The sequence below is a fragment of the Temnothorax nylanderi genome, unplaced genomic scaffold, assembly GCF_030848795.1.
Source record: "Temnothorax nylanderi isolate EJ_2023f unplaced genomic scaffold, tnyl_v1.0 TNYL_tig0022_pilon, whole genome shotgun sequence".
Taxonomy (NCBI): Eukaryota; Metazoa; Arthropoda; class Insecta; order Hymenoptera; family Formicidae; genus Temnothorax; species Temnothorax nylanderi.
Window position 1 is genome coordinate 1627762 of NW_027249084.1, and position 14090 is coordinate 1641851.

The 14090-nt window shown below is 36.9% G+C and overlaps 3 protein-coding genes across 11 annotated transcripts; 1 reads left to right on the forward strand and 2 right to left on the reverse strand.

Annotated features, from left to right (window-relative positions):
• Positions 1-529: 529 nt before the first annotated feature.
• Positions 530-4077, forward strand: LOC139769453 (tRNA (adenine(37)-N6)-methyltransferase). 2 transcript variants are annotated; one of them, XM_071700545.1, is made up of 3 exons: positions 530-829; positions 1090-1413; positions 1495-4077. In XM_071700545.1, the coding sequence occupies exons 1-3, from the start codon at positions 723-725 to the stop codon at positions 2885-2887; spliced, it is 1824 nt and encodes a 607-aa protein (XP_071556646.1). In that variant the 5' UTR covers positions 530-722; the 3' UTR covers positions 2888-4077. The 2 variants fall into 2 exon arrangements, with proteins under 2 accessions (XP_071556646.1, XP_071556647.1); XM_071700546.1 differs by lacking the exon at positions 530-829 and having other exon boundaries at positions 1317-1418.
• Positions 2982-8190, reverse strand: LOC139769449 (ribosome biogenesis protein BOP1 homolog). 5 transcript variants are annotated; one of them, XM_071700532.1, is made up of 9 exons: positions 8053-8190; positions 6774-7974; positions 5528-6526; positions 4758-5433; positions 4400-4609; positions 4045-4322; positions 3870-3969; positions 3599-3794; positions 2982-3521 (listed from the first exon to the last, which is right to left on the reverse strand). In XM_071700532.1, exons 2-9 carry the CDS (start codon positions 6873-6875, stop codon positions 3368-3370), a joined length of 2715 nt encoding a protein of 904 aa, XP_071556633.1. In that variant the 5' UTR covers positions 6876-7974; positions 8053-8190; the 3' UTR covers positions 2982-3367. The 5 variants fall into 5 exon arrangements, with proteins under 5 accessions (XP_071556633.1, XP_071556632.1, XP_071556630.1 ...); XM_071700531.1 differs by having other exon boundaries at positions 3599-4322; positions 5528-6129; positions 6250-6526; XM_071700529.1 differs by having other exon boundaries at positions 3599-3969.
• Positions 8191-9698: 1508 nt separating this feature from the next.
• LOC139769454 (vacuole membrane protein 1) lies at positions 9699-13953 on the reverse strand. Of its 4 annotated transcripts, XM_071700549.1 has the most exons (6): positions 13589-13953; positions 12810-12835; positions 11737-12081; positions 10831-11340; positions 10461-10730; positions 9699-10374 (listed from the first exon to the last, which is right to left on the reverse strand). In XM_071700549.1, exons 3-6 carry the CDS (start codon positions 12058-12060, stop codon positions 10243-10245), a joined length of 1236 nt encoding a protein of 411 aa, XP_071556650.1. In that variant the 5' UTR covers positions 12061-12081; positions 12810-12835; positions 13589-13953; the 3' UTR covers positions 9699-10242. The 4 variants fall into 4 exon arrangements, with proteins under 4 accessions (XP_071556650.1, XP_071556649.1, XP_071556648.1 ...); XM_071700548.1 differs by lacking the exon at positions 12810-12835 and having other exon boundaries at positions 13589-13952; XM_071700547.1 differs by lacking the exons at positions 12810-12835; positions 13589-13953 and adding an exon at positions 12320-12645.
• Between the last annotated feature and the right edge of the window lie 137 nt (positions 13954-14090).

Below are 14090 nucleotides of genomic sequence, written 5' to 3' on the forward strand. Positions count from 1 at the left end.
AATTTATTAAACATTAATTTATTAAAATTAAAGGGCCTCGCACACAAAATTGCATAGGCTGGATATGCATAGCATAAGACCGCTAAACCAATGAGCATCTTATATAAATTAATATAGCGATTTTATGCTGGATGCTCATTGGTTTAGCGGTCTTAAGGCCGTCGCACACAAAATGCATAGCTTAGCATAAGCATAGCACAAGATCGCTAAACCAATGAGCATCCAGCATAAAGTCGCCATATTGATTTACATAAGATGCTCATTGGTCCAGCGGTCTTATGCTATGCTTATGGAGCCTATGCAATTTTGTGTGAGATGGCCTTTATGCTACGCTTATGCTAAGCTATACATTTTGTGTGCGATAGTAAATAACTAGTAAATTAGTTTGATTATTGGCTGATCAGTTCAAATATACTATTTGATACGCGTATCAAGAGATCGGTGTAAACTAGGTCACTGAATGGAAAGCACCCATATTGCTATCGCCATCGCCTAGCATTGTGCATCCAGCTTTACGTCCATGGGAGCAACCGGAGCAACGGTGCTGCGCTCCGCCTCCGTATCCGGAAGTTACGTCCTGATGGAACTTCCGGCGTCTCCGGAGCAACACTGGGTGTCACGGAGTTCGGGCCCCTCACGGACAGGTCCTCCGCGCAGGGGTTATCCGTGTCCGGTCATTACGGAGCACCTGTCATCACGGAAAGGACGAGAGTAGCGTGTAAATGCGAGCGACAACGAACATGGACCTGACTTGCCAGAATTCTAGCATAAGCGCTGATTATTTGCTCGGTCAATTGAATACAGCTAGACAAGAGATTAATAATTTGAGGTATTTTAATAAAAATTTTCCTTATTGTAACATGTAACGTCAACATTTTTCTTTTTTTTTTTTTTTTTTTTTACTAATGATACATGTGCACATTTGTATTCATATAATCGCACATTTCGCATTTAATATGAAATACTTTTGCTAGTTACGAGATAACTTGATAAAGAGGTAAAACTGAAATTCGACTATTCCCTGCCTCATTTGTATTTATTACTAACAAAAGTAAACTTTGTAAATAATGGTTTAATTTAATATTACAGACAGCAAGTGAAAAGCCTTAAGTATATACTTGATAAGGATGTCGATAATATCAAACGCCTGTTGGAATTACAAAAACGTGGGGAAACCCTTCCGCAGTCCAAACTAATATCTTCGGAAGAAGCGAAGCCTGGCACGAGTAAAGATCAAGATACACTTAAATTGAAACCCATCGGTGTCATTTCCACTTGGTTTCCCAATAAAAGAGCAACTCCGAGACAACCTGGCGTATGCGGGAGAGTGCCGGGGAAGCTGACACTTTACAATTCTGTATTTACAAATCCGGATCACGCCTTACAGGGCTTGCAGGACTTTTCCCATATGTGGTAAGGTATCGGTTCTTTTAAAGTAATAACTTTGATGTTCCTGATAAAATAATTAACGTTCTGCTTTTCCCTTCCAAATAGGATTTTATTTCACTTTCATAGAAACGACTCGACGCACACTCGTGCGAAGGTAGCACCACCGAGATTAAATGGCATGAGAACAGGCGTATTTTCTACACGCTCTCCGCATCGACCGTGCCCCATTGGCCTTAGCCTGGTTAAGATACTAAAAATCGAAAATTATACGATTTATTTCGAAGGGGTTGACATGGTCAATCAAACTCCCGTTCTAGATATAAAGCCGTATATACCACAGTACGACAGTCCATTACATATCGAAAAACTAGGCAATAGGCTAAGAGAGAACAACGTGAATGCCTCGGACGCATTTCACAATGTGGAAGAAACCTTCAACTTGAGTGAAGGCCAATCGGTTGACTCTTTTAATAACGACACGGACATCAACAACGACGAACAGACTGAGCTTGATATTTCCAGAGACGAGGAAATAGCCTTGAGACTCCAAGTAGAAGAATTTCAAGCTTATCCGAATCTCAATGGTTACGATATTGCCAGACAACAATCTTCCCAATCGACAGAAGCTCATGCTAATACTTCGTTACAAAATGACATTAACGTGGACGTACATAGAGGAGCATACTTCATACGAAATAGAACACCCGACACGAGACCAAGCTTGGATTCATCTAACGAGCATACCGCAACGTTAATAGTTGAATCGCAAACAGACTCCATTAGAGATTTAAATAGTAGATTACACAGAATAGATATAAGTAATTCCGGTAATGCAGATTCAACGCGTACGGAAAGTGATAATGACAATGAGATTAATTACACCGAAAATCAGACGTTACGTAATTCTAGACTATTAGACGGAGCGGACGGACCAAGCACGGTATGCGGCACCGATATAGATTTAGTCAATCGTCATGTGTTGCACGCCAGAGTCGATAATTCTCCCGTAAGAATGGGAATACGCGAAGCGCCCGATGGAGAGGAGGGACTCGAGTCCCAAACTTTGACGCCATCGCGCACCTTGCCAGATATTCACGCTGCAACAGCTGTATCGTCTGGGTCGATGAATGCAGCGACGGAGAGTAACTTTTCCGAGATAAGAGTACCAGACTGGATCGCGCAACCTCGTACAGCAACGTTGTCCGTGATCTTCAACGAACGCGCCTTGATGCAATTAAACGAGATTTTAGACGACAAGGTCGACGAGCAAAAACAAGCTATAGAAAATGTACTGAGGGAAGACCCTAGGTCGGTGTATTTAAGACAGAGATGGGGAGGTAATCAATTCTATACCTTTTTGATACACGACCTGCACATCACGTGCCGATTCGACGATAGCCGAGGTATCGTCACTGTATTCCAAGTTCGACATGCGGGTCGCACCTGCGATTGCGGCGAGCCCGAATGGCAATGCTTGGGACACTCTCCTCTATCTTAATATGTTATATTAATGGACTCGAAGAAAAGAGAGAGTATAAATATATTAGGAAAGAGAAAGGAGAGAAAAGTAAAATTCCATCAGTGTATCGCGATTTAGTATATATAAAATAGCGCAATTGTTATTTATTTACGTTTATGTTTTTAAGTAGACACGTTTTACTCTTGTAAAATTAAACATCTTTTTGTAACAGTTATTCAGCTGATTAGGGCATTTATTATAAAATGAAAGTAACTTAATGAAACATCTCATATATATAAGTATAACTTCAATGCAAGTGTACGAGTTCCTATATTTTGTTATTACGTGCGAATTTATGTCATTTATATTAAAAGGAATTTATATACGAAGTAAAAAAAAATAGATAACATGTATTTTATGTACCTATATTACATCAAATTGGGGGCAAAATGTAAAAGAATAATTTTTTTCTTACAACGGCAATACCTATAGATGTTCTGAACATCTGTATGTACTTATTTATGTGTACATTCGTATAGTGAAGTCTGCGCCAGCGGAAAAGACCCACGGTTCAATAGGATGAAACATGACGTCCAAAATGCCAAAATCATTATATGACTCGTGATTACACAATCTTTTCAGTGGCACAATCAACGGATTTTGTAGAAGATCACTGGAAAAGAAAATACAACCGTCACGCATTATATGTATTAAAATCAAATATGCGACAAGTATGCGGAGATATCTTACTTGTACACCATTCCATGAGACACAATTAGCGCCCTATCATCGGCTCCAGAAGCAAATAGAGGATAACGTTTGTGGAATGCTACAGCGCGTACACCAGTCCCATGTAATCGCAATGTTTGATAAGGTTCTTTACTGAAATCTAAATCGAACCAAAGCATTTTGCGATCGTATGTTCCTACTAAAACGTTATCACCCCCTAAAAAAAAGAAAAAAATTTTACAGCGATTATGATACGAACATATATAATTCGTAATAAAACGTAATAGCTTACCTGGATGAATGTCCATTGTTGATATCCATTGTGAATTAGATAATAATTTTTTAACCATTACCTGTTGTACAAGATCGTATATTCTCACGTTCCTTTGCGTCTGAAAAGGGTAACGTAATCTACATAAAATTGAAATATTTATATCATTGTGTATCTCTCGATCGTTAATACTTACCGCAACAAATAAATATGGTCTAATCGGATGAAATAGCACGCATTGTATTAATCCTTTTGATTTATTAAAAGGTAATTGAGATCTTCGCTTCGACAGTTGATTTATCAAAACTGATCTATTCTGACCATCCGGCATGACAGTAGCGAAATAATCTCCTTTTCCATGCCACGTTACTTGCTTAACGATTTTAAAATGATTTAGAATTATCCTAATTCCATTGTTCCAGTTTTCACCTTCCGCTTGCTCCCACTGTACTGCATTTTGCACCCTGTCGCTCACTAATAAAGTATGTCAGTGATATTTGAAAATTTTCGTAATAGTTCATAAACAATTCAGTAATTCAATTAATAAGTACCTATTATTTCGCTCTGTGGTATTATCTCCAGAAGTTCATCGGTCTTGCTGGTAATAACGTTATCTCCAACTCCAGGATTGATTAAAAGCACTTTTTTATCAGCTGCAACGGCTATCAACGACATAGCTTGGTTCGGACGCCAGGCAACACTTCGTATGACGCCACCGCAAGGCACTGTTTTCAAGCACCTGCCTGTACTCACTTCCCATACTGTTGAAGTAATACAATTTACAATTTTAATTATACAATTAATTATACAACTTATTCTACATACAAAGTGAAATTTATAATCGTGTAATACATAATAAATTAATGATTAATATGTGCAAATATATATATAATGCTCTAGATAACTTACTTTTCAATGACATATCGTCTCCACCGGACGCAATAAACTGTCCCTCTGGTTCCGCAGTAATACTTCTGACCATATCTGTATGTCCTTTATACACCATAAACATTGTTGTTGGGAATGGCTGCAAGTCCTTCGGACTAGGCAGTTGCGGAACCAAGACCTCAGGCTCTATTGTTAATCTCATCTTTAACGATCTGGAGCACAGATACAGATCTAAACACCTCTGAAATCTTTCTTTGATATATCTTGGATATGCAGGTACTTGTCGCAGGGAACCAAATTTCTCCGGTATAAAATGTAATTTCCTCTTCCACGGAGTTGCCTTCAATTTATTCCATTCTTTAAGTTCTTTATTATCAAACAGGTATTCCGGCGGAGGATTGTAGCTTTCCGCGTGGCCAGGTAAATGTCTCTTTGGCGCTGGGATATGCCTATGGATTCTACGCATTTCCTCTGCCTGATCGTCGGACTGCCACAGCATGTAGAACTGCGGCCCTTGATTCTTCTCTCTTACTTTTTGCATTTCTGTGGTCGATTTGATCCAACCCATCTTGAGAGCGTGCACCAACTTGGATACTTTTCTAGCCTCGTTCTTAGACGGTAAGAAAGAACGCTTATGCTCCGGGAATTTACGAAGTGGCGTTTTCATTACTTCAGAAGTGAACCACTCCACCCATGGCTACGATTTACAAACACACAAGAGTAGTTAAAACATTATTCTTATACAGCATATTAAATAATCGTCAAACTAAATTGTTATAAATCTAACTTACCGCGTATTCGTCGAATTGAGCATCGGGAACTTTCTGCTTTTGAATTCTTACAATCAAATCTATATCTGCCTCGCTCAGTACGACATCCTGACCGGTTTGAGAGTCTCTTATAGTTCTCCAAAAGTCAGGATCCTCCATTCTCTTCAAAAAGTTATCCAATTCATCGCCCTTTTCGGGCTTAGGAATTTTCTTGCCTTCCCAATCATATCCGAGATGATCACATTCGTCGTACCACTTCAACGGTACATTCCCAATTGTGTTACGAATATCTTCCTCATCAGAGCTGTCATATACGTACTCATTCTCGTCGCTTGCATTGTTAGATATATTTTTAGTCTCTTGTTTATTTGCATCGTCTCTGTGTATCTTATCAAAACCCCTGCGATTTTTATCGTTTTTTAATTTATCTACTTGTGTAATTTCTCTCGATGTTGACGTCTTGCCTTTGGGTATCAGAGATTCTTTGCTTTTACTTTTATTCTTTAATTTGTCATCTTTCGACTTGGTCGGCGACTCTTCTTGCGCTTCCTCTTCATAACTGCTTTCCAACCCAGTATCTTCCGAATCATAGTCCTCCTCATCCGAATTGTAGTCCTCCTCATCTGAATCATGTATCTTATCAAAAACCCTGCGATTTTTATCGTTTTTTAATTTATCTACTTGTGTAATTTCTCTTGATGTTGACGTATTGCCTTTGGATATCAGAGATTCTTTGCTCTTACTTTTATTCTTTAATTTGTCATCTTTCGACTTGGTCGGCGAATCTTCTTGCGCTTCCTCTTCATAACTGCTTTCCGACCCAGTATCTTCCGAATCATAGTCCTCCTCATCTGAATTATCGTCATCCTCATCTGAATCGGCATTATTCTCATCTGAATCAAATATAACCGCATCTTTTTCTACTTCTTCATCTGAAGATATGACTGCATCCTCTTCTACCTCTTCATCTGTAGCGTCTTCGTCAACATTAATTTGGGCCGCTAGCAAATCTTCAGAGTTCTAAGTTGAGACAACATATATTTAATACGTTTCAATATACCCAGGTAGCATTAATGTCTAAAAGACATCATAAAGATGTCTTTAAGATGCCAGAAATCTTAAAGATGTCTTTATGATGTCTTTTAGACATTAATTGCTACCTGGGTAGTTACAATATGTTATGGTAATAGATTTTTATTTTTGAATTATATGTAAAACAATGAACGAGAATACATAGAAATATGTAGCAACAGCAAATAGTCAATACCTCCGCGTTATCTGGAAGACGTATATCCTTTCCATTATCGCCTTTACTTCCTCCTAATTTCGGATTAACATATTTCCTTTTCGAGACTTTTTTCTGCCCCATTTTTTCTTCAATTATGAAATAAAATTCGCTTTTCTTCGGAGGTTCCCTCGTGCGAATAAAAATAAAATTCGTACGCCGTAGGAGGTTAGGTACAAATCACGTGCGATCGCTAAAATCCATGGCACAGGAAGGGTGCGCAACTGCGCAGAGAGAGATGGCCGGTTCACAACGCGACTGACGCGAGTCACTCGAAGTGGTGGGGATACGAAAATTAAATTAACGCGCTTATAACGCTTCAGAAAGAAAAATAAAACTGTATAACGCACATAGACAATCGAACTCAAAGAAAAAAATAAAATTGTATGATGTATATCGCACTCTTATAACTAAAAAAAAAAAAATAAAAAAAAAGAAATAAAATAAAACATGTAATTAAATGATATCGCACTTATTCGTCGCTCGAAGTTGCATCTGCACTTGCTGAACTTGGTGGAAAGGTGAGATCTTGCAAGACGTCATGGTATTGCTGACAAATTTCGAGTATCTCTTGTGCAGCTTCGAGTGGAATATCGTGGGTAATGGCAAATGTACGCATTCGATCCTCCGCTATTCTTACTCTTTCTTCAAACGACAGGACCGATTCGTCTTCAATTTGCGTGTCTCCACACGATTCACTCGTTCGTGTGTCACGTTTTTCTAAATTTTTCTTATGCTTTTTGCCTTCTGCGTGGCGCTCGACTTGCGACAAACCGCCGGCAATAATTTTATCACAGACCATACAAGAAAATGAATTTTCATCATGTTGTACCTCGCGTAGCCACGGCTTGTACTGCTCGATCTCTAACCATTGCGGACAAAATCTTTTGCTTTTAGAAATAACATCGTTATCAAGTTCAGCATTAACATTGTTATCAAATTTTGAATTATCAGATTTTCTTTCCTTCTCAATATTTATTACATGAAGCGCAGATTCCTCGTGTTTTGTTAAATCTGACATCGAGTCGCACGGGAAATTTTGTTTGCATACGATACAGCGGAAGAGGCTATCGTCCAAGGGCACTTTTTGCAGCCAATCAAATTGTTCGTCATCAAGCCTGCAAGCTTCTTCAAAACTTTGCTTCAGTTTCTTTATTGGATTACACGTTTCCATATTTAAAATCTACAAAAACGAAGAATATGAAGCGACTGTGATAAACAAATTAATTAAACTAACTAAACAGATTGAAAACAGAAATACCTGAATACAAATTATACTCTTTCGTTGTAGTCTTCACGACACGAAGATTCTTCTCACCAAGAACACAATTGAAACTGTCCTCAGTCCTGTCGCAAATCAACCATTGCACAGTATCAACACTATCAACGTTCAACGGAGGGAGGGCACGAAACAATTGAGCATAAAACAGAGCTGCCAGATTGCTGACGGTTGACGGTTGACGGTCCGTGGACTATGTGCCATGTGGACTATCCCCCCGTTCGTAAACGTAACGTTTACTATAGACAATGCGCGCATCATGCGTGAAACGGAACGGGGGGTGAGTGGTGGGGATCAGGGGACGGCTCCCGTGCCGCACACAAATGCGTACCGTGTATGTATGTACTACCTGTATACATATAAACTGAGAAAACAACCGAAGAAGACAACAAATAGATATGTTTTGACGAGCTAGATTCGATCGAGCTAAGCACAACTAGGATTGCCTCCCCCCCCCCCCTCCTCACCAAGCAAAGCACAAAAAGACATCACATTCGTCAAAAAGGCTGCGATCCACTTAACACTATAATAAATGCTTTGAAGCATTCTTTTTTTCCTTTCTTTTAATGAATAAAGAAGAAGAAAAATGCTTCAGAGCATTTGCAGCATCAAATGGATTGCAGCCAAAGTCAAGTAAAAAATATAAAAAATCAAAGTATACATGTAGAATATTATATCCTATATAATATTTTACTTTTTCCTCTGATAAACTATAAGTTTGATGATTTCATAATAAATCTTTATTTTTTAGTGGAATAGGCCTACAGGGAAAACCACTAAAAAAAAGACGTCAACAATAGTATCTCATGGGAAATCTATTGTTAATTATATATATATATATATACATATAATTATAATATAAATAGACACAAGAAATATCTCCACTCAAAAATAAATAAAACTTACATTTTACTTCTATTAACGTTCAGTAATTAAATTAAAAAATTAAAATTTAAGAAAAAAATAATAAATTAAAAATAATTTATTTTATTAACTTTATTAATGTTAAATTTATGTTAAATTTCACATTTATTTGCAATAAATCGTCATTGAAACATGAAGTTTTCTACCGTGAATAATAAATAATTAATAAAGTAAGTTTATTAAAGAAGCAGGTACCTAATTGTGAATTCAAATACTCATCCTTTCTTCGCGTTGACAATGAATTTTGGAATACAGCCCATATGAAAAAATTTCTTTCAAATCTGATTGGCTGCGCTACTAGGGAATTCGATCATTGAATTATTCTACACGGGCGTACACTAAAGGCTACTTTACATGAAATAATTTTAATTATGAAAACGCACAAAATTTAAATTTACAAAAATTTAAAAAAAGTTCAGAGTTAAAAAAAAACAAGTCAAATTTTCTACGCAATATTTTTTCTATTATAATATTTGAGACTTATACGTTGTAAAAAACTTTGTTTTATAATATTTTGTAACAGCATACTTACATTTATATCTTAATTGTATTATTTAACGTTTTTTTTATTCATAATAATCGATTTGTTTCGTGTTCCAGTCGTTTATTACATATTTTTCATTAATACGAAAGATTAATGGGTTGATGATTTGCGACCGTCACTCCTGTGTGTGCTTAAATTGCGTATACAAAACTTATAGAAATTTGGCTAGATACTAGTTTTATTGATTACAGCATTTTTCTTTTTTCATCACTTGCAAATGCCTTAATTCAATCCTTGCTATCGATGTAATACGCAGAAGCTTGAATATCGATTGATTGTGCAGAAAAATTGCGGATTATCGTTAGATATTTGTTCATGCACTGTACAATAAATCTTGCTTATAAAAGATGTGAGTATCTATGTACATACACACACACGCACGCACATACACTCATACACGCGCGCGCGCACACGCGCATGTTGACATCTATATAACAGGATATCCTTGCAACAGACTTTTACAAAGTATTGCAACAACGTATGAACGTACGTTCGGAAAAAGAAATAGAGGACAAAGTTACTTAATGTTGCACCGTCGTGTACAAAACGTTTCTATCGTAACACTGAAATCATGTGAAACTTTAACACGTTCCTTGCATCTTATTTTTTTTTGTCTCATTGAAAATAAATTATATTTATCCGTATAAATACGTTGCAGTGGAACTAATTTCATATTTCTAACTATCCTACGTCTTTTATAAGTTTTAATCGACCGACGGCTTAGTTCGTCTACGATGATGATTTCGTGCTAATGCGTGAACAATTGTCACTAGGAAATAACAAACCATCAACGTTACAAATTTGTCGAACAGCCATGATATTGTAGTTGCTCCATCCTGCAGAAAAAATATATTATTTATTTCAGAGGTAGATCTCAGTATGTACCTCAGCGCATTTGTATCTCGTGAAACCGACAACTTACCATAGAGGATTTATCGTGCAGCTTCTGCTTCTGTGCAACGAAATATTTCTTTAATGGCTCTTGGAATTTTGTACCAACAAACGGTACGATTGCCAACAAGCTAATAAATTTATCTAAAAGTTCTTCATTGAACGCTATGATCACTGCTAATTGCTGTATGTGCATTTTAACAACAGCCTTTCCTACAAGAGTTGCACCGAAGAACGTCCAGAATGGAATGAGATAATGTCCACATGTCAAACCAGCCAGGTCAAACAATGGATTTGGAATCTGTAAAATTTTATCGCAATGCGTCCATAAAAAAAGATAGATCATCAAATAGCCGCAAACAGAATTTCTTACATATTGCGAAGTTTACTTATATACGTACCGATGCGCAAGCCAATATACCCCAGAATCCGGCTTTCTCGACGAATCGCTTCATACTTAATTTTATACGCATTACAAATGATACGTTTTCCCCATTTTCTAACGCCTCCAAAGCTTCCAACTCTTTCAGATCCTCTTGATCGAAATTGTCATTCTTATTATGTTTTCCACTTATTCTTGCCGCTCGGGCCATAAAATACGGCGGTAATTCGCCAAGCGCGGTACCAGCTCCCCACAGCATGGCCTCTACGCGCACTTTTTTCATAATATTTAATATGCCCACCGTCCACATTGGATCGATCTTCGTCGGGCATATTATTTGGTCAGGGTACGGTGGTTCGGGAAAGTTCAGAGCACCACATTCATACGCTGCCATAGTAACAGCCGCTATGTGTGGCCCTAAGTATAATACAAAGGTATGCAAACCTGTTCCAAGACCTACACTTGATAATACACCTAATCCTACCCAATATAACCACCATATAATTTTGCCTTCCCACAATTTAAAAATCTGAAAATAAAACGAATAAATCACTTTATACGAAGCTATCAAATAGCCAATGCAAAATTAATTTAAATGTAAATATAGCTATCGTGCACATACAAGTGAGCATTACCAATTTTTCTTTAACAAAAATCATTGTCATATGCTTCGTAACTGAGCTACAAATTTAAATAACATCAAGGTGAATTCTATTTGAAACTAATCGAGAAATATGACTGTACATATGATCTATTTCCTTCCTTAAAGCTTAATTTTCAAAAAAAATCTTCCATTTTCAATCACTCGTAACTTAAAGCTCTAAATATCAACGTTTTTAAAGGAAAAGTCGCCTAATCAAATAGAAAAAGTACATACAAAAATAATTCTAAAACACATGTTAGAGTTGTAAGTGATCCAACGTACCTCTTGTTGGGGACCAGAGATTCTGCCTGACAGAAGAAATAATATTATAATTGAAATCATAGCGCACACAGTCCGTTTGTAGAGCAACGTTTTCTTCGCTAAACTAAGCACATTTATGAACACTTCGCTAAAGAAATAATGTAACGTTGTAATTGGATGCTGCCAGAGCGTCAAATGATCCGAATCCAAATTTGATGCGTTGGGTGGATGGGTTGAATTGCGCTCCATCGCTGGAGCGGATTTCTTTCTTCTAACGCTTCTTTGAGCTCCATTAGTGGAAGCTTGATCTTTTGGACGTTGAATGGCAGTAGAATTACCCAACATGGTATTCTCCAAATGGTTAATCTATAAACAAAGAATGTAACGTATTTATAACTTATATTTAATGTCAATTTATTTACCTTTCTCTAGTCTATTTTTATATAAAATTTGACAATTATGGTCTCACAAATTGTTTCTTACAACATAAACAAATATTATGTAACAAATTTGTATGTATCATCGCATAAATAAAATAATATAACAGAAAAATAAGTCCTTCTCTCTCATTGCGATAGAAAAACAATATTCCATAACAATTTACTTGAATGAGGTTAGCATCAATTTCAATATTTATAATTGTATATATAGAATTGTATCCTTCAAGTTCATCAGTCCTCTCCATTGTATGAATTATAATGTTACCGTAGTAAACACAGAACGGAATGATCGTACAATAAATGATTATACACGCAATTAAAAGTATTAAAAAAGAGAATTGACGTTATCAATAAAAAAAAAACACGTTACATGGCGGATGAGCTACTATCGGGCAAAGGTCAAATCGTAATACTGTCCAACGTAAACATATAAGGTCAGATTACTTGCTAGAATTACTGTTCCTTTCTTGACAAGACAACTCATCGTCATTACTGATAAACATATTCGTTGACAATCACCTGAATAATTTTGTTCGACAATATAAAAGCAGAGAGAGACTCAGAAATGATGAAATCTTGCGTTCTACGACATCATGCGGTCGCTAACTTACATTCTACATGACAAACAAGTGTAAACGTTATTTAAATACTTACTACATATTCCTTAGTTAATACTTACTCTGCAAGATAAAAATTTATATGAATGTATCAGCTCTCATTAAATATTCAGAATAGAAACTAGAGTCTAAGCTAGAACGTAAATAACTCCTAAACACAGTACAAGTCCCTATCTACAAGGTTATGTGCTCTTATTGTAAATCCAATACATGACAAACTAAATGTGGAGCTCATTTTAAATTACAAGAAGATAAAGAACTGAAACGAGGAAGCCTCGAACTCCGTTCCGTTTACGTTCTTCTGATGCGCAAGCATACGTAGTAGAACATACAATACAAATAGTGCAAGGAGCAATATTGTACCTCTATAAAATATAATCAATTTTGTAACAAACAAAAAAATTTTGCCAATCGTTCGTTGCCTCGTCATTTTTTAATAAATCAATGTCGCACATCATGCTTGCAATTTTACCGCAAAAAAAAAAGAGCACGTAACCATATTGCTCATCTTACTCATCTACGTATTAAATTAACTCTGTAATTAACGCGATAATTGCACCGACCATAAAATTATAGACTTGTGCTAAAAAAGAACTCGTTAAATTCAACGTGACATCCCGATGGGGGCACGGGATCGGTTATAACATATTGCGATCGGGAAGGAACGAACGTCTCGACGGTTTCATGTGAGAACACGTCGAAAACCACTTGACAATTACAATGTTCGGAAGTTCTCGTTTACATAATCGGTCCTTCACGGGCTCCCCGAGCGCGACCGACCCCACGAAACAATGGATCTCACGTAAATGGATTTACCTTCTCAGCTCCGGGATCTTTAATTTCGATACGTGCACATCCAGGCGGGGATCACGGTACACGACGATTCCTTTTTTTTTTCTTCCCCCCTATATCATCGCGGGAAGTGAAAGTAATAAGCAATTTTAATAGAAGGTCTTACGGGGCTTTCCAACCTTCGCACCGCTTATCACGCTCAATCGCGGTTTAATTACTGTCAATTCACTTATGACGTGACCGCTCGCGTATACGTATGTACATATATACACATGCGTCCTGGAGCACACACGTTCCACGTACGTATAATAAATATGTCAGATACGTATAGCGACGTTAAATGTCACGAGAGTTGAAGGGTGAGCGAGCGACTCGAAGTTTCTCCCTTATTTCTCCATCTTTAATATAAAATAATTTGTTCCTGTCCGGATTATTTTTTTTTCCGTTACCTTCCCCTTTTTTCCCCTCTTTCATTCAATTTTCTTTTTTATTCTTTATTAAAGAATGATTAAAGAGACGAATTCCT